This window comes from Hyla sarda, chromosome 2 (assembly GCF_029499605.1).
Source record: "Hyla sarda isolate aHylSar1 chromosome 2, aHylSar1.hap1, whole genome shotgun sequence".
Taxonomy (NCBI): Eukaryota; Metazoa; Chordata; class Amphibia; order Anura; family Hylidae; genus Hyla; species Hyla sarda.
Genome location: NC_079190.1, coordinates 264,848,170 through 264,867,678, shown reverse-complemented (window position 1 = coordinate 264,867,678; position 19,509 = coordinate 264,848,170). Strand labels below are relative to the sequence as shown.

General features: G+C 39.3%; 1 protein-coding gene and 1 long non-coding RNA gene across 3 annotated transcripts in view; one reads left to right on the top strand and one right to left on the bottom strand.

The window, feature by feature from the left end:
* Positions 1-6,312: 6,312 nt before the first annotated feature.
* POU3F1 (POU class 3 homeobox 1) lies at positions 6,313-16,343 on the bottom strand. The gene is made up of 2 exons (XM_056557094.1): positions 15,120-16,343; positions 6,313-7,465 (listed from the first exon to the last, which is right to left on the bottom strand). The coding sequence occupies exon 1, from the start codon at positions 16,288-16,290 to the stop codon at positions 15,163-15,165; it is 1,128 nt and encodes a 375-aa protein (XP_056413069.1). The 5' UTR covers positions 16,291-16,343; the 3' UTR covers positions 6,313-7,465; positions 15,120-15,162.
* Positions 16,344-16,663: 320 nt separating this feature from the next.
* LOC130356068 (uncharacterized) overlaps positions 16,664-19,509 on the top strand; it is a 14,754-nt gene continuing 11,908 nt past the window's right edge. The window contains exon 1 of one of the 2 annotated variants that reach the window (XR_008888767.1): positions 16,664-17,164. This is a non-coding gene — a long non-coding RNA (uncharacterized LOC130356068). Of the gene's footprint in view, positions 17,165-17,216; positions 18,304-19,509 lie in introns of those variants that run through there. The other variant, XR_008888768.1, reaches the window with a different exon arrangement.

The window sequence follows — 19,509 nt, the reverse complement described above, 5'->3', positions numbered from 1 at the left end:
TCAAGGAAAGTGTTACTTGTCTTAAAAAGGGTGGCCACACACAGGAACCTCTCCCTATTTGCACCTAAAAACCCTGGGAATTTTTTCTTACGTAATGCATATCCTCAATATTTACATGTGCACACTGACACTTTTACAAAAGAGACTGTTTTCTTCTGCCTACCGGCCTCAGCTACTATTCTGATCCTGCCACCCGCCTGATGTCACACATCTGATGGCACCCGCCTGATGCCAAGCTCTCTTTTTTTCACCCACCTTCGTCACCGGGTACTGGTATTGCCACCCACCACCCCACTATGTCACCCGGTCACTTTCAGGACTCTTGATGCTCCGGATGCCACCTCCAGGCTGTCTCATACTGTCTCCATATGTTTTCCTCATGTTGATGCTATCTCCAGGCTGTCTCATTCTGCCGCCATATGTTCTCTTCATGCTGCTGCCAACTCCAGGTTGTCTCATTCTGCAACTATATGGTCTCCTCATGCTTCCGCCACCTCAAGGCTGTGTCATTCAGCCACCATATGGTCTTCTCATGCTGCCGCAAACTACAGGATGTCATTCAGCCACTATATGGTCTCCTCATGCTGCCGCCAACTCCAGGCTGTGTCATTCAGCCACTATATGGTCTTGTTATGCTGCTGCCAACTCCAGGCTGCGTCTTTCAGCCACTATATGGTCTCCTCATGTTGCTGCTAACTCCATGCTGCGTCATTCAGCCACTATATGTTCTGCTCTTGCTGCCGCCAACTTCAGGCTGTGTCATTCAGCCACTATATGGTCTCCTAATGCTGCCGCCAACTCCAGGCTGTGTCATTCAGCTTCTGTAAGGTCTCCTCATGCTGCTGCTAACTTCATGCTGTGTCATTCAGCCACTATATGGTCTCCTCATGCCGCCACCAACTCCAGGCTGTGTCATTCTGCCTCTGTATGGTCTCCTCATGCTGCCGCCAACTCCATGCTGTGTCATTCTGCCACTATATGGTCTTTTCATGCTGCCGCAAACTCCAGGCTGTGTCATCAGCCACTATATGTTCTGCTCATGCTTCTACCAACTCCATGCTGTGTCATTCAGCCACTATATGTTCTGCTCTTGCTGCTGCCAATTCCAGGCTGTGTCATTCAGCCACTATATGGTCTCCTCATGCTGCCACCAACTCCAGGCTGTGTCATTCAGCCTCTGTAAGGTCTCCTCATGCTGCCGCCAACTCCAGGCTGTGTCATTCAGCCACTATATGTTCTGCTCTTGCTGCCGCCAACTCCAGGCTGTGTCATTCAGCCACTATATGGTCTCCTCATGCTGCAGCCAACTCCAGGCTGTGTCATTCAGCCTCTGTATGGTCTTCTCCTGCTGCCGCCAACTCCAGGCTGTGTCATTCAGCCACTATATGATCTCCTCCTGCTGACGCCAATTCTAGGATGTCATTCAGCCACTATATGGTCTCCTCATGCTGCCACCAACTCCAGGCTGTGTCATTCAGCCACTATATGGTCTCCTCATGCTGCTGCCACCTCCACACAGTGTCATTCAGCCACTATATGGTCTCCTCATGCTGCTGCCACCTCCACGCTGTGTCATTCAGCCACTATATGGTCTCCTCATACTGATGTCACCTCCATGCTCTGTCACTGTGCCAGTCAGTCTAATAGTGACGCCTCTAATCTGCATGTCATGAATAACAGTATTATTTCACAAACCCAGCACACACCCTATGTGTGTTACAGCAAGGCAGAGTGTTCTACACCACTATTGAGGCTCTCTGTAGGCCAGAAATAGCCGTTATTAATACAGATTCTGAGCAAATAAATTCGAATCAATACAAATTTTTTCGTAAAATTGGGCGAATCGGCCGAATCAAATTTTTTAAAAAATTCGCTCATCTCTAGTTCTGAGCATTGAAATAAATGTGGCTCACTGCAGTGCGTCACAGCATACATTGTCATTCCTTTCTTGGCGGGATGCTGAAGGATAGCTCTGTGGTACTGCTTAAATGGATGAACCTAACCTCAATAAATTTTTCAAACAGAAGCTGAAATTCTAGTGAAGAATCGATATGCGTGGTCACTGCCAACCTGTGTCCTACTCACTGTTTTGGATCAAAAATTTGTGTGATACGTACATGAGGAGGCTGGAGGATATTGTATTGGTTAAACACTGGTTGCAAATTTATAGGAAGGGACACCAACTTATTTGTAGTCATTTAGTACAATTTGCAGTATAATATAACACTGATATTCCAATATATAAAGCAAGAGGTAGGTAAGTATGAATGATTTATATATAATTTTTATTGCATACAGATGTCCCCTGGCATCTGTAAAGTGTAAAGCACCCTAGGTGTAAGGAACTCCTTATCCCCGGGTAGATATCGCTTGCCTCTGGCTACTAACATGATGTACTACTCTGACATCTGCACCTTAAATCTTAAGGGAATATTTGCCACTGTTATTTTGGAAGTATAACCCTTTATTTTCCAATTCCAAAAAATGTGTTTGGGTCCCTTTTTTGCCAAATTTTCTCCGTGGACCTCGAGTTACTGTGTAACACTTAAGTGCCCACAGGTGAATTTTATATGACTGCTTGTGCTCGGACATCATTCATTTTTGTCTATAAGATGATCTTTTAGTATCAATCTATCATCTTAGGTTATTAAAGTGATATATGATCAGTGAAGGATTTTCAGCTATTTAATGACTTGTGAGCATTTAAGAAATTCCCATGAAATCTTTATGTCAAATATTTCCAGATCTTGACAGGTGTCCAAACTTTTGACTATTTATTTCTCATCATAGGTTTCTAGAAATACCCTATAAAAATATGCCTTTTATTTATAGTGTATTGAACTCCCCTAGGTCCGTTCGGTGTTCTTTACAAGTCATAACAATAATATTTTTGGCCGATAGAGGGCAATAGTGTTCCACAAAATACATATACAAACTCTGAAGTGTGCATTTAGAGACAGGGCAGAAAAGCACAAACCATTGGGCACAGAATCCTTCACTCAGATCAATATATTAATCTGCAAGCAAATGTAATTTAATATATTGCTTGTGGATAGCAACAGATGTCAGAGTTCAGAACTGCAGTGAAAGCATCCAGCCAAGATGAGGACAAATGTATGTTTCTCATATGTGTGTGTGTGTGTGTGTGTGTGTGTGTGTGTGTATGTATGTACAGTATATATACACTGCTCAAAAAAATAAAGGGAACACTTAAACAACCCAATGTAACTCCAAGTCAATCACACTTCTGTGAAATCACACTGTCCACTGAGGAAGCAACACTGATTGATCAATTTCACATGCTGTTGTGCAAATGGAACAGACAACAGGTGGAAATTATAGCCAATTAGCATGACACTTTTGACCACAGACCACTTTTCAGTTCCTATGCTTCCTGGCTGATGTTTTGGTCACTTTTGAATGCTGGCGGTGCTTTCACTCTAGTGGTAGCATGAGATGGAGTCTACAACCCACACAAGTGGCTCAGGTAGTGCAGCTCATCCAGGAAGGCACATCAATGCGAGCTGTGGCAAGAAGGTTTGCTGTGTCTGTCAGTGTAGTGTCCAGAGCATGGAGGTGCTACCAGGAAACAGGCCAGTACATCAGGAGACGTGGAGGAGGCCATAGGAGGGCAACAACCCAGCAGCAGGACCGCTACCTCAGCCTTTGTGCAAGGAGGAGCAGGAGGAGCACTGCCAGAGCCCAGCAAAATGACCTCCAGCAGGCCACAAATGTGCATGTGTCCACTCCAACAGTCAGAAACAGACTCCATGAGGGTGGTATGAAGGCCCGACATCCACAGGTCGGGGTTGTGCTTACAGCCCAACACCATGCAGGACATTTGCCATTTGCAAGAGAACACCAAGATTGGAAAATTCCCCACTGGTGCCCTGTGCTCTTCACAGATGAAAGCAGGTTCACACTGAGCACATGTGACAGACGTGACAGAGTCTGGAGATGCCGTGGAGAATGTTCTGCTGCCTGCAACTTCCTCCAGCATGACCGGTTTGGCAGTGGGTTAGTAATGGTGTGGGGTGGCATTTCTTTGGGGGTTGCACAGCCCTCCATGTGCTTGCCAGAAGTAGCCTGACTGCCATTAGGAGCCACCTCATCAGGAGCATGCCCAGGCATTGTAGGGAGGTCATACGGGCACATGGAGGCCACACACACTACTGAGCCTCATTTTGACTTGTTATAAGGATATTACATCAAAGTTGAATCGTGATTTTGAGTATGACTCCATATCCAAACCTCCATGGGTTGATAAATTTGATTTCCATTGATAATTTTTGTGTGATTTTGTCAGCACATTCAACTATGTAAAGATGAAAGTATTTAATATGATTAGTTCATTTATTTATTCAGATCTAGGGTGTGTTATCTTAGTGTTACCTTTATTTATTTGAACAGTGTATATATATGACACGTGCCCCACATGTCACCATAAAAACTCTGACTCATTAAATGTCCTGAGATATCTGGCACCACAATGTTAGCAACGGATCCTATAAGTCCTGTCAGGTGAGAGCCCCATTGAACTGATTTGTTTTTCCAGCACATCCCACATATACACTTTTGGATTGATATCTGAGGATCTTGGAGGCCAAATTAACTCTTTGTTAAGTTCCATGGGTCATTTCTTGACATTTTTGCAGCATTGCAGTATGCAGTAACCTGGGGTAAGGACCTGTGCCATTACTGAATATTGTTACCATAAAGAGTTGTGTTTGGTCTACAGCAATGTTAAGGTTGGTGGAACATGTCTAAGTAACATCTACATGAATGCCTGGGCCTGTTGTTTTGCAGAAAACCAATGCCCATGGCACCACACTGTCTCCACCAGCTTTCCTTCTTCCCAAAATTGCTTTTGTGAGTAGGGGTGGATATGGTTGAGCTCAGGCACAAAAACTGTGTGCAATGACTATGAATTCCTATATGCATTAAGCGGCAGTGTATTCTGACACTTTCCATGTGGGCCAGCATTGATTGATTGTTTATTTATTTGTTTATTTATTTATTTTAAGCATTTTGTGCTACAGCAGCTCTTTTCTAGGGTTGAACTATTGGCGCATTGTGAGCCTTGTTAACCCCTGATCCTGTTTCCGGTTAACTTCTTGCCTATCCTTGGACCACTTTTGGCAGTTACTAACCACTGCATGTCAGCAGAATCCCACAAGACCTGCTGTTTTAGGAGAAACTCAGACAGTTGTTTAGACATCAAACTTTAACACACATTTTTCAAGCTTCCAACACCAGCTTCAAGAACTGACTGTTCATATGTGACTCTTAATGTTTTACTGTTATGGCTGATGGGAGATATATTGTAGATAGATAGATAGATAGATTGGAGATAGATTGATAGATAAAATATAGATATAGATAGATAGATAGATAGATAGATAGATAGATAGATAGGAGATAGATAGATAAAATATAGATATAGATAGAAAGATAGGAGATAGATAGATAGATAGATAGATAGGAGATAGATAGATAGATAGATAGGAGATAGATAGATATATAGGAGATAGATAGATAGATAGATAGATAGATAGATAGATAAAATATAGATACAGATAGATAGGAGATAGATAGATAGGAGATAGATAGATATGTGATGATAGATAAATAGATAAACCCTACCCGGAAATATTTCAGGATCACACCTTTGAGCACATCTACAGAGGGGTATTTTGATCATGTAAAGGTAATTTCACATGCATCAGATTTCTGTGACAAAACAAAACTCAGTTCCATACATCCACTGACATAGGAGAGCAGCGAGGCCTCATAGCAAAGGTCCATATGGGCCCCCTATTATGGTGTCTAAATTTACCCCCAGGACAGAAAGATCTAGTTTTTACTTCCGCTTGCTTTTCATGGCCCAATGGTCAATACCCGTCTCCATTCATTTGTTGACAATGCAGTTTTTTTTACAAAAAGAAAAAGGAAAAGGACCACCTGGGGCCGGGCCCCCATCGTTCCAAACGCCCTATAGCAGCCACATGGTCTGCCCCTTTGGTAAGTACGCCCTTGCCTACATCTGAAAGTTTTTTTTTTTCTGTAGCAGGTACATAAATTCCTGTAAGCCCCATTCAAATGAAAGGGACATTTCCCTGCCACATGTGAATGTACGCTAACTGGGTCTGTTCCATCTTTTTGCTTACATACATATTAAGGCTTCTATAACCAAATAGACCTTTCTGATCAATCATTTCATTCACCCAGTGCTAGGAGAAGAATAAAAGCAGAGAAAAAAAGGATCAAAGAATTACGTATGGGAGAAAAGACTCCTGTTTGAAGTTATGGGTTCATTTTTATATTGATTCTTAGCAAAGTATACACTGACTTGGATACAAAATAGTCGGTTATCCATGGATACAGAAGGATTGGGGCTGGTTCTGTCTTACAACTACAGAACAGAATGTCATCAATTTATCTGTAAACATTTCTGTGGATAACTTAGTGTACAAATATAATGTGAGAAATTATGATCGTGTTATCCTATACGTAAGTGTTTTTTTTTTCAACCAGTGTGCCTCCAGCTGTTGCAAAACTACAACTTCTAGCTGAAAAGTGAGGACAGTATTTATCATACTTTGCAACACTTTCCTTCTTTCTGATCTTTTATGGCAAAACTAAATAGTGAGACCAATGCCATAATGCACATAACCGGAATGTATAGTACCTTGTACCCTGCACGTTACATATATTTTAAGCATATCCACATATGGACTGCTGAATATTAAGGGCCTCAAATTTTAGTGCTGGTAGGCCAGATATGTTTTCTTTAGGCCTTCGGCAGGAATGCTTGTATTGTTCTCTGCCGTTTGTACCCCAGCATCATTTAGCATGTGAATAATATTATTGTAGTGTGTTCTAAATCTGTTTAACCCAGAATGCAATGCAGGCCTCTCTGGCCAAGGAGAGGATTAGATGGTGGTAATTACGGCTCTCCTTTGCTAAGGGGGAGGAAGGTGGATCGCGATTCAACACAGCATATTGATGAGCAGATAAAAGGCAGACTGGTCCTCTCCTGGGAGAGTAAGGAAAAAGAAACTCAAAGTAAAAGGAAGAAACTGAAAGGATTCAGTAGGAGAAAGTGCACAATGTGTTAATCTACTGACCTGCAACTATTAAGACAGTAGTGGACATAATACTTAGAGACTAGAACAGACATGAACTATGTCAGAATACAAGATCCAGTCCGTATTCCTAAATGCTATAATTATCAGGATATGGCGGATTAGGAGCAGTAAACAGATATAGTGAAATTTTTCCACTGAACTCTTATGTATATTGTGATAATGCAGTTAGATAAGGCAGGAGGTTTCTCTGCCCTCCTACAGAAAACTACAGACGATGAGGTGTGCCAACTCATTTATTCTTCTTTCTCACATCGCCCAATGTGACAGCCAGCCAGTATCTGGATCCAGTATCTCCAATGTCATTTGGGTGGTGTCGCCTGTGAATAATAAATGTAGAGTTACCATTACATATAGTCATGCAAAAATGGATCACTATACATATATCACAGACATTTCCCATAAGCTGTAAGAAACTATCACAAAATTGTTTGCAAGGTGTTACGTGGGTCATTTAAGGATATTCTTCTATACACATAAGATATATGGGTGACCTATAAGAATCTGGTCAATCCAATGTATTAGTAATCTATCATAGAGACTGCAATTTTTAAGGGTGTTCTAATCTCTATGATCAAAAGAACATTTCTACCGACTGTCAATCAATTCTTAAATAGGCCATTGTAGTTGTGATATTAGAGGCATTGGTGCAATTCAGGCCTAAACCTACTCTTAGAGTTTTGTCTTATCCTACAGGTACATATTTTGTGAAAATCACTGCTTACCTAGCATTGATATGAACATATCTGAATATTTTGTGCATTTGCCCTCGTAGTTTCTCCTTTTATAAATAAACACCTACTGTGCTGTATACATGATTAATAGTTAAGAAAGGATGGTGCATTTTACTGTATCTACCAGAATATTTGTAAATATTCCTTTAAGATAAAACTTTAAAATACCATTATTATGTGCCATTCCATACATTCTTTCTAACCACTCAGACTTTTTGACAAGTAAGCAAAATAAAGAACTAGAAGCAATAAACAGTAGAAGAAATATTGTTTAGGCCCAACAACTTTGGCATTTGACCTGTTCACGGGGGGGATTGATATGTGAGTAACTCTTTACATTCGGATTATTAGGAAATAGCTCCATGCATTATTGCTAAACATTTTATAGAAGTTGTGTTCCTTGAGTCTATGTTCATGTGTATATACAACATATCATCCCCAGTAGTGTCTTCATCTCATTACATTCTTTCCAGCTTGACCTATATTCTTCAGTTAAAGTCCAAGATAGGATGACTAAGTCTTCACTCGAACAGGAAAACAATGGTGTGGAATGTATTGCATAAGCTCGACTGTTTGTGTGTCTTGATAATCTATGGATATAGGTGTTATGCTCGAAATGAATTGATGGTTAGTGTGGACATAGCAGGCTTCAATGTGACACTCAATGGTGTTGTCTTAGATGTAACTGGCTCATTATTTGCATGTTGGATGACTTTAGGGTCATCCCATCTATGGTGATACTCACACTATGTTCCTTTTTAGTTCCAGGCAGATGTAAGAGTCTATGTCTTGCTGAAGAACATTGCAGAATGTATAACGCACAACATTAATCACACCCCCCCTCGCTGGAAATCACCACAATGCTGATTTTAATGATGTGGACCCCGAATATGTACATGAGAGTGTGCACTAGTCATTTACATTGGATGGCTGGCACTTGTCACTTTGTTAAAAATATTACAGCAGAAATAAATGGCTGTGGTTTCATTCTATAATGGCTCGGGGTAAATTTTCCTAATAACATAGTTAACCAACAACAGAATATCTATCTATCTATTTTTCTATCTATCCATCTATCTATCTATCTATTATTTATTTCTTGAATTTCAGTGTTATTAAGCAATATGTAATTTTGAAAATATCTATCTATCTATCTATCTATCTCTCATATCTATCTATCTATCTATCTATCATCTATCTATCTATCTATCTCCAATCTATTTAGATATCTATCTCTCATATCTATCTATCTATCATCTATCTATCTATCTATCTATCTCCAATCTATTTAGATATCTATCTCTCATATCTATCTATCTATCTATCTATCTATCTATCTATCTATCTATCATCTTTCTATCTATCTATCTCCAATCTATTTAGATATCTATCTCTCATATCTATCCATCTATCTCATATCTATCTCCTATCTATCTATCTATCATCTATCTATCTATCTCCAATCTATTTAGATATCTATCTATCTCATATCTATCCATCTATCTATCTCATATATATCTATCATCTATTCATTGCTATTTCTATCTATACCTCCCACTGTTTCATGCTATTGAAAATATACCTTCTGGCCAGAATAACTGCATTTTCTTCAATGTAATGATACTTATAGATGGAACGTTGATAAAATACACATGTATAAATGGAATGTGTAATGAAATGTACAAATACACAGACACATACATAAATACCATCACAGTTTGCTTAACATTAACATATCAGTTGACAAATATGTTCCTTTTCCTGAAACACCTTCAAGCCATACGAGATATAAGACCATGAAGATCCAGGTAGCAGCTGAACAAAAGTTCCTCTGTAAAGAAAATTTGAGTGTTAAATTCCCTTCAGAGCAGTCTTCTCTCATCCATGTCTGGGAATATTAAATAGGTGGTTTAAGAAAGATATATTTATCTTGCATTTCTTAAAAGGAGAGCTACTTAGCTCCTGTGCCTCAGTGTGCGTCATCTGGTGAAGTAAGCTTACATGCTGACGCATTCATTGTGGTAGGGTGCAGGACTCAGAGCATCCTACCATTTCTTCTATCCATTGAAACATGGAACAATATTAAAATACATCCACATATAAAGTGTACAAAGGCGCAAGTCATACATCCATGGAAATCTATACAACATGTTAGTCTGTAGGCCTCTGTCAACGTCCCCTGTTCCCCAATAGGTAGGCCTTGCTGCCTCATAGCACGCTGATGTAGATACCGTCTTGTACTAGTCTTATTTTTGATAAACAACCACGTATATCATTGAAAATAACATTGACATTTCAAGTTATGGGTCTTCTTATGATGATGATTATCGTTTCTTTGGTTTCCATACAAGTGAGTGCCATTCACATGCTTAACCCATTGCATTATTACGCTATACTGCCCTTTTGGAAGCAGGAATCTGTACATTTGCTGACTGTGAAGTAATCTTATTGTGTAAAGAATCAATTTGTTGGAAAATGCTGAGTACGCCATATTAGGCAGCATGCCTTATGTATTTTGGGTGTCTCTTTGCGCTTCTTTGCCAACTGACTCTGTCCAATCATGGGAGAATGAACATCACATAAGATCTAGAGAGTTCAGCCAACATGTTATTCCATTGTCTCATATAAAATGTAGCCATAGGATGTCTTTTAATACGCAACATCCCACTAGGCCGTATGCTTGATATGTTACATAAATTGTCTTTACTGTGCTGTGTGTGTATCTCAGTTTATGATGATAAAATTTAACATATCAAATTCCTTAGGTTCTATTCTTTTTCTGAATTATTTGATGTATTTTTATAAACTGGAATTTAAATTGTTCATGCAACAATATTTCAACCAAAGTAATTTTATTGAACCATTGCCACTTGACCAGCCAACCAACCCACCAACCAAACTGGACTGGAATACTATGTACCATGCTGGTTATAACTCTGTATGTAAAATAAAGCTGTAAATTAAATAAACCTTACAGTTAAAGGAAACAAAAATACACAATATATGTTATCGGTTATAGGCATTGGTTTGCTTATGCTCATTTGATAAACCTGGAAAAATTCCGGAATGCTGTTTTCCGGCACCAGTAAAAAAAGAACAATTTGTGAAATTTTAATTTGCTGGTAAAATAATGAAATATATATATATATATATATATATATATATATATATATTTTTTTTTTTTTTTTTTTTTTTTTAAGCAAATGGGACATAACAAACATAATCATAAAAGTTGCAAGGCACTAAAAAGATGGCCCAAAACTTAGTGTTGCAAAGATTGCAGTGTAGTAGAAACACCTGAAATAAAAAAGAAAAGGATCAAGATCTAGTGTAAATCCTATGTGATGAGATATATAAATAAATCCTATATATCTATCTATATTTATATTAGTGATAAAATTATACTACTAATAGTGGGCCAGCAAAACCAGGTGCATAATAACTATTTAGGATATTTACCATGTCTATTTCCCACTTTTAATCTAAACACAACACATTCATATAGACACAATATATATACATATTAATGGCATAGGGCAATGAAATTTGTTATGCATGAAATTAACGCATTCCCAGAAGGTTAAAGTGTAGCGCCAAGTAAGGATCAAAACGTTATTGCTTTTGTATTCCGCATATATAATAATTGCTATATAAATGTTATGGAATTTGATGACTGGAGAAGTTATTAAACAAGAGACGAAGTGCCTTCTGGTGACACTCAGGTCTGTACAGGAGTAGATAAAGGAGAAAGTGTCTACCTCCAGCCAAAGAAACTTAGCTTCAAGACATCTGAGAACAGTCATTAGCCAATAACCAAATTATCTGTACCAAAGATGGATTTTATATCATTTTCACCCTGTGGCTAATACCACCCATCTGCTTTCTAAATAATGGAATTGTGTTAATTGTTCATTTCTACTGTTTCGGGGGACATAAGATTGATTTCCAACTAGCTACAGTGAGTCTATAACACAGGCAGATTGCTGAACATATATCACATTAATCCACATATATACATGTCATTTATATGATGTACTGTAGTGCGTTTAAAGGGATGTAGGGAATGTGCATTGTGTAAATTCATATAGTAACATTACATTGTCTATTTAAAACGAAAAACATAGTATAACGTACATGCTTAGCACCCATTGTTACAAATACTAAAAAGTTTCCATATTAGAAAATGTCAATGTTTTCAGGACAGCACCAGGTTACAGTCAATGATCTATAAAACAATTTAAAAAAAATTCTGTTTGTGAATGTATTTTTTTCCCTCCAAAGTTAATCTAAGCTGGTCTTCATTACAGGTAGCGGTTACACACACACACACACACACACACACACACACACACTCTACATGAACAACTTCTGATACATGTGATTGTTATAAATAATATACAAACACAGGCCAATTTTCCAATTTTGCAGTACATTGGATGTTCCTTAAAATATGAACGAAATTGTGATAGGCACAATAAGGATGGTTTTTGGGTAAACTACTACAATGTACTTTGGTTCCATACTTGAAGATCTGTACCTAATACATGATGAGTGTTCACAGGGGGCATTATTCTAAAACTAAATCCAATCCCATTACCCGCTGCATTGCATTTAGTACTTCTGAGGACCCAGTAAGTGTCATTTTTATAACAACTCCCTCACCCTTTAATTGCCTACAGAATCATCAGCCCATTGTGGATAGTGAAGAGTGCCCCCTTATCATAGGAGCAGTGGGTAGACACATTAGTCATACTAAACAAGTCATGAAGCTATCCCCAATCACATCCCGGGAACAATCACACATTTCCAAGTCGAAAGTACCAGGACTAATTCTTTTTTTCCCTTTTTCCTTAATATTGCTGAATCTCATGAAGCATACTAATTCTCTGAGATTTTTCTCAGATCTCTAGACTGGTGTAAAGCTTATTTGTTAGTAAAATAGACAGTTTAACGCATAAATGTAAATACACAACACAATAACATAAAGGGACAACAATGGCTGCTAAATTCCCTAAGAGTTCTGAAAATGGATCTGATAATGGGAAAAAGAATAGAGATTAAAGCATTTTCCTGCATTTAACAAAAACTCCTAAAAAAAATACTGGTGGAAATAAATAAACAATAACATTTTTAAAGGAAATAAATAAACAGAACTGTAAAAATAAAGCAACTACAGAAAAAAGGAGCAGTATAGTTGGCTTGGTTCAATAGTATAAATTCAACAAATACAATTTCTATGTTATAGAATCAGAAATATATGAGTCAGACACCTCAGTAGGATTTCCTCAGGTAGGTTTGAATATAAAGGATAAAGTTTAACCCATACTAGAACATTAAGAATGATAGAAAAGTACAATATATGTCACAGTAAAACCACTGTACACTCCACTGTAGTGTCAGAAAGTTGTAGTACATCACAAATTACTAGTGCAACACAAAACAATGGCATATATCCATGTTTGACAATATTAAGCTTACTATCTTTCATAAGGAAAATTAATAACAGAAGGAAAATAATAATAATAATAATCATCATTATAACTCAATAGGAAAATATACTACTTTTGGTATATTTAGGGTGATGAAAGGTATAAATAGGCTGTCCAAGTAATTCTATGTGAATAATAATAAAACACAAAACATTCCTGCATCTTTATCATTATCCATAATACCTTTCCCCCCATTTATGATAACTAAATAGGTTTCAGGTGAAAGATTTTCAAGAGACAAATCAATGAGTATATTTCCTCAACTGGAAATAAAATAAAATATGTGAATATAAAAACATTAATAAACAAAACTGTACGGATTGTAAAGCTGACAAACAACGTACATTTATTGTCAATATATTCCATGCATTCCAGTTTTAGCTAAAAACTAAGCTGGCTGACTTGTACACTCAAGTAAAAATAATAAAATAAAAAAGACACGAGGCTTTGTTGGGATTTCATTTTTATGGAAGTAATACCATATTACTTTTAACATAAATATAAAAAGTAAATTGCAAATCTACATTTGTAAAAGTTACAAACAGAATTCACCAAACCAAAAAAAAAAAAATTTAAAATAAAAAAATAAAATAATAATATATATATTGCAAAGTAATTTACACAGCCAAAAAAAATGTGAAAATAAATAGAAAGGGGAAGGTTTATATGGAAATAATATTAAAATATTCTCTTAAAATTAGTAATTGTACAAAAGTGTGTAGAATGAAAACAGAACCAAAAATACACAAATTTCAAAAACATACGTATGTATACATATAACACATATTTACAATATTATGTAAAAAAATCTTTTTTTTTCTTTTTTTTTAATTTGTTTTATAATGGAATATGCAAGTCTCCTTGTATCCCTTTCCTTATAACTCCCTTTTTTTTTTTTACAGTATATAACCTACATGTTATAGATTTATACAGACATGTGGATAGTTGGCTATGTGTAGTCCTGATTTCCTAAATCATACAGATACAGTAAAGTAATACATTTTTTTGGCATTATGGTATACCAAGACACTGAAGTGGCATTCTGACCCTAGAGGTTGTGGTGAAACTATTAATAAGGAGCCTAAATAATTCAAGTACATCATGAATTAGGGTGAAGAAGCATTGCTCCATTGGTGACCTATAATGGCTAGTTGGATATAAATAGGCTACTCACCAAAAACACTACCAGGCCATTGTAACCAGACACATGATAGGAAAGGAATCAAATGAGAAGATAAATAAAAACTTTGGATATGTATTTGCTTTAATAAAACCCAATAAATGAAGCTCATTTTTATTGTGTTGCAGACAACAGGGGTTGATATAGCATCCACTTCCATGCCAGAGATCTTTCCCTTCCACTGCACTTCAGGAGCTAAAGAGTCTAATGAATAAATAACACCTTTTCATTCAGAGCTGCCAAGGACTTTGTGAGGAGATTTACATTGTTAATAATAAAAAATATTCACAGTTCTTAGAATCTCAATCTATCCCACAGTTTCATCCCCCTCCCCTTCTCCTTTTACCTTCAAGAAGAAACAAGAATAACTGGTGATGGTGGTGATCTGAGGAGTACCAAAAAAAATAAAAAATAAAATAAAAAAGAAGAAAAAAATAAAAATAAAAAAAAGATTTGGGGAAGGGGCCTTATTGTGGTGGCTATGTTCATTTCATATTCTGCTGAAAGGTCCTCCAGTCTCTTTCTAGGGGTCCTGTAACTATTTTCTTTTGTAAAATCCAAAAGTACTTACTTCATCCCCACCCCCTCACATCCTCTCTTTATAGATTTCTTAGTCATTGTACGGAGGTCTGCAGTGTGTGATGGAGTGGAGGGGTCTCTGCTTGTGAATACACATCCTCCATGGGGGGGTGAGGAACCCCTGCTGGGGTCATCCTTTTCTCTTTCTGCCTTCTGTTGCAAAACCAAACTCTCACCACCTCCTTCTCCAACTGGAGACTGTCTGCCAGGCTGGTGATCTCATGGGCTGATGGTTTGGGGCACTTTAGGAAATGGTTCTCTAGTGCCCCCTTCACCCCAACTTCAATGGAGGTTCTCTTCTTCCTTTTCCTTCCCTGGGCTGCAATCTTGTCGAGGTTGGTCGGGCTTCCTGTGGTGGAATCTGTCTCCTCCAGCCATTTATTCAATAGGGGCTTCAGTTTGCACATGTTCTTGAAACTCAGTTGCAAAGCTTCAAACCTGCAGATGGTGGTTTGGGAGAAAACGTTGCCATACAGGGTGCCCAGGGCCAAGCCAACATCTGCCTGGGTGAAGCCCAGCTTGATCCTCCTCTGTTTGAACTGCTTGGCAAACTGTTCCAGGTCGTCGGAGCTGGGGGCGTCTTCGTCGGAGTGGTCCTGATGGTGGTTTAGGTGCTGAGGAGGCGACTCAACGTGAGTGTCATGGACCCCCGGGTCATCATGCAAGGGGTCTCTCATGCTGTGGTGCAAAGAAGAAGCCTGGGGCCCCAGCATGCCATTCAGGTTTGTATAAGAGGTCTGGGAGTAAATCAGAGGCTGGTGGCTGTTGGAGCTGGGGGACATGGGAGACAAGTGATGCCCCCCACCCTGTGCCCAGGCATGACTGCTGGGCGTCTGTTGGTGGACCAGGTGGGTCCTGTGGTGGTGGAAGCTGGTGCTCAGGTCCTCTCTGCTGCTTTGCACGCCTGCTTTGCTGTGATCGTTCTGCCCACCTAGGTGAGACCCGCTGCCCCAGTCACTGGTGGGATTGGGCAACCACTGGTGATGGGTGAGGCTCATGGGGTGCCCGGCGTTGGTGGCCAAGCCTTGCAGGTATTCTTGGTGCATCATCTTCTGCACCTCTCGGTAGGTGGTGCCCTGGTGCATCCTGTCGGAGTCCGGATGCATGAGAGGATTGGAAGGCAATGTGTTATTCCTGGGCAGATACTGAGCAGTTGCAGCCATGGCTCCTACTCGTTAACTGGCAGCAAGTTCCCTGCTTTCTGTGCTTTAGACCGCAGATCCAGCCCTGTAGAGCGAGCCCGAGCGCTGTGCCCAGCCCATCCCCGACACAATTGGCTTATCGGCTGCTGACTGACACTACACGCTCGCCCCCCCCCATCTTTCCTGGTCTCCGATCTGCCCTGCCATTGGTTGCCCGCGACATATTGACTCTGCGCTGCTCTCTCCGATTGGTAGGCTGCGTTCATTCATGCTGTTTTGCAAACAACCACGTGGGGGAGTAAGAAGTGTAGTTTTTGCAGTTGACATAGAAATACATTGTAAATAATGCTTGCCATTTTACATTGGACCTCATACATAGGAGATGGGCAGGTTGGCTTGGAATTATGCATTATTAATTCCTCTTATTATGATACTTGATCAAGGCTAATTGAAAGTGTTCAATGAAAAGGGGGAGATGTCCTGGCACTGCCAGATCTGGTGGGGAAGGGAAAGGATCCTGATCGGCAGCTGCATGCACCATATGTGTGTAAGCTCTGTGGGCACAGGAGCGCCGCTCTGAAGCTCAGCAAGGTGGGTCCTGTCTCCTCTCACCGGCATTCCTTGTAAGGGGGTGCACGTCGCATCCGCAAGGGGTTAGCGACCATTTCGTCCACACGAGCTCCCGTCCAGTCAATCCGATCCGTGCCAGCCTCTGCCCTGCCCGTCATCTCCTTCTTCAGCGCAGTTCTCATGCCCAGATAGGAAAATGTCCCCCCTAACTCCAAACTCAACTTTAACCCAGCAAAGAGACCGGATTTCGTTTCCATTCCTATTGATGTCACTAGAAAAACTTAATATGGAACCAAGGAAATGCGTTCCATCATACAAGAATAAGGTAATGCATGTTTCTGATTAATATCTCCATGTGTGTCTGCAGGAGAGTTATAGGAGTATATAGAAGTATATATAGGCAATAGAATACTATGTAAATCCGCATTGTATTGGGGCAGGCTGGGAAAGTAGTTGAGAAATGGAATATTGTATATTGTAATGAGGCTTGTCCTGAAGATCTAATGAAAAAGAAGCAGCTAGTGACAGGAGGTGAAATACTAGAAGAATAAGCATTCTTTGCAGGGCTGCAGCTTTCCCTTCCCCTCCCTGCCTGGTCCCTAAATCAAACTAATATAATTACCCGGCACTCCAATAACCACAACTAATTATTCCGAATTAAAGTTTAATCCTGCTGCATCTATCAGGGCAGGAAAAACAAACTATTTACCAGGCTGGCTGTTATTTAAGAAATAAAACTGCATTTTGGTGCCTTTCAAAGTCAATTAGCTAGTGATGGCCATCCCTCTCCCTCTCTCTGTCTGCACTCATTTCTGATTGTTTTTCTGGGCACGTTTTGCCCTAACTGCAAATTACCAGTTGTATGAATTGCAGAGCAGCTGCCATGTACAGAGCATAGAGGGAGCTGAGCACACACACTCCCAATCAGCTGCCACCCTGCAGCCTGCTCCTCTACCCAGTGCCCACCTCACCCCATGGACAACACTGCCACCCTGCAGCCTGCTCCTCTACCCAGTGCCCACCTCACCCCATGGACAACACTGCCACCCTGCAGCCTGCTCCTCTACCCAGTGCCCACCTCACCCCATGGACAACACTGCCACCCTGCAGCCTGCTCCTCTACCCAGTGCCCACCTCACCCCATGGACAACACTGCCACCCTGCAGCCTGCTCCTCTACCCAGTGCCCACCTCACCCCATGGACAACACTGCCACCCTGCAGCCTGCTCCTCTACCCAGTGCCCACCTCACCCCATGGACAACACTGCCACCCTGCAGCCTGCTCCTCTACCCAGTGCCCACCTCACCCCATGGACAACACTGCCACCCTGCAGCCTGCTCCTTTACCCAGTGCCCACCTCACCCCATGGACAACACTGCCACCCTGCAGCCTGCTCCTCTACCCAGTGCCCACCTCACCCCATGGAAAACACTGCCACCCCTCAGCAGGACCACTTCAAATGGGTAAGTTCTCAGAAGTGCAAGATCCAGGGCTGGCATCACAGCTCACTGCTGCTTGCAGATTATTACCATTTATATACTTACTACCATTATTATTATTATTATTAATAATGCTGCTGATTCTGTTTGGCGTCCTGGTCCGGCTGCACTAAATGTGAGTTTGCACTTCAATAAAGAAGATTTTCTACTGTACTGGTGAGTGCTGCCATCTTCATCTACACTTTGGATTATTATTATTATTTTTTTTTTTTACTTTGATTTAACAGGAAAACACATGAATTGTTAGACAATGAATTTTTAGATGGCATTGTCATTTATTGCTATTGAAATTAGGCTGTCATTTATATGTAGAATAATAGAATAAAATGATACTTAAAAAGTAAATATAATAATGATATATATATATAATTAAGCAAACACATTTCATATTTATAGTGCACATATTCAAAGCCAGTGGCCAGAGAAATTCCATGAAATGCATGAATAGAGTAAAAGCCATGGCAAAAGGTCTGGTAATAAGCTTGGCAGTGAATGGGTGCCAAAAGAGGGTTTACATGCTGGCAGTATCATTTTAATATTTTGTGGTTATGTACATTAGGATAAATAGGGGTGTTATATTCTAGTGTTTTATGAGGGGAAAAGTTACACATTTTATACAGATGTAGCAGAGATAAACTTATGGTTTCAGTGTTTATATTGTCTCCATAAGGTGAAAAAAACAGCAGAGACAACAGATAACTCAACTTGACACATAAGATTTCTATATATATATATATATATATATATATATATATATATATATATAAAATCTTATTATCTTATATGCAGCAGAGTTGAACTTGTAGTTGAACAGTTTATATTGCACAGCATGATGTCTCTCAGAGGTAAATTAACTCAGTAGAAGCAACAGATTCTACACCTGCTACACCTGAATGAACACACTGTGTATATATATATATATATATATATATATATAAATTCAGGTTGATTCATATATATATATATATATATATATATATATATATATATATATACAGTGCTTTCATATATATATATATATATATATATATATATACATATATATAATATATATATATATATATATATATATATATATATATATATGGAAATTGTGTACGTTTCCTACTGTTAATTGTATAATAAATAATTTCTAACACAATGGGGGACATTTCCTAATCTAGTCTATTC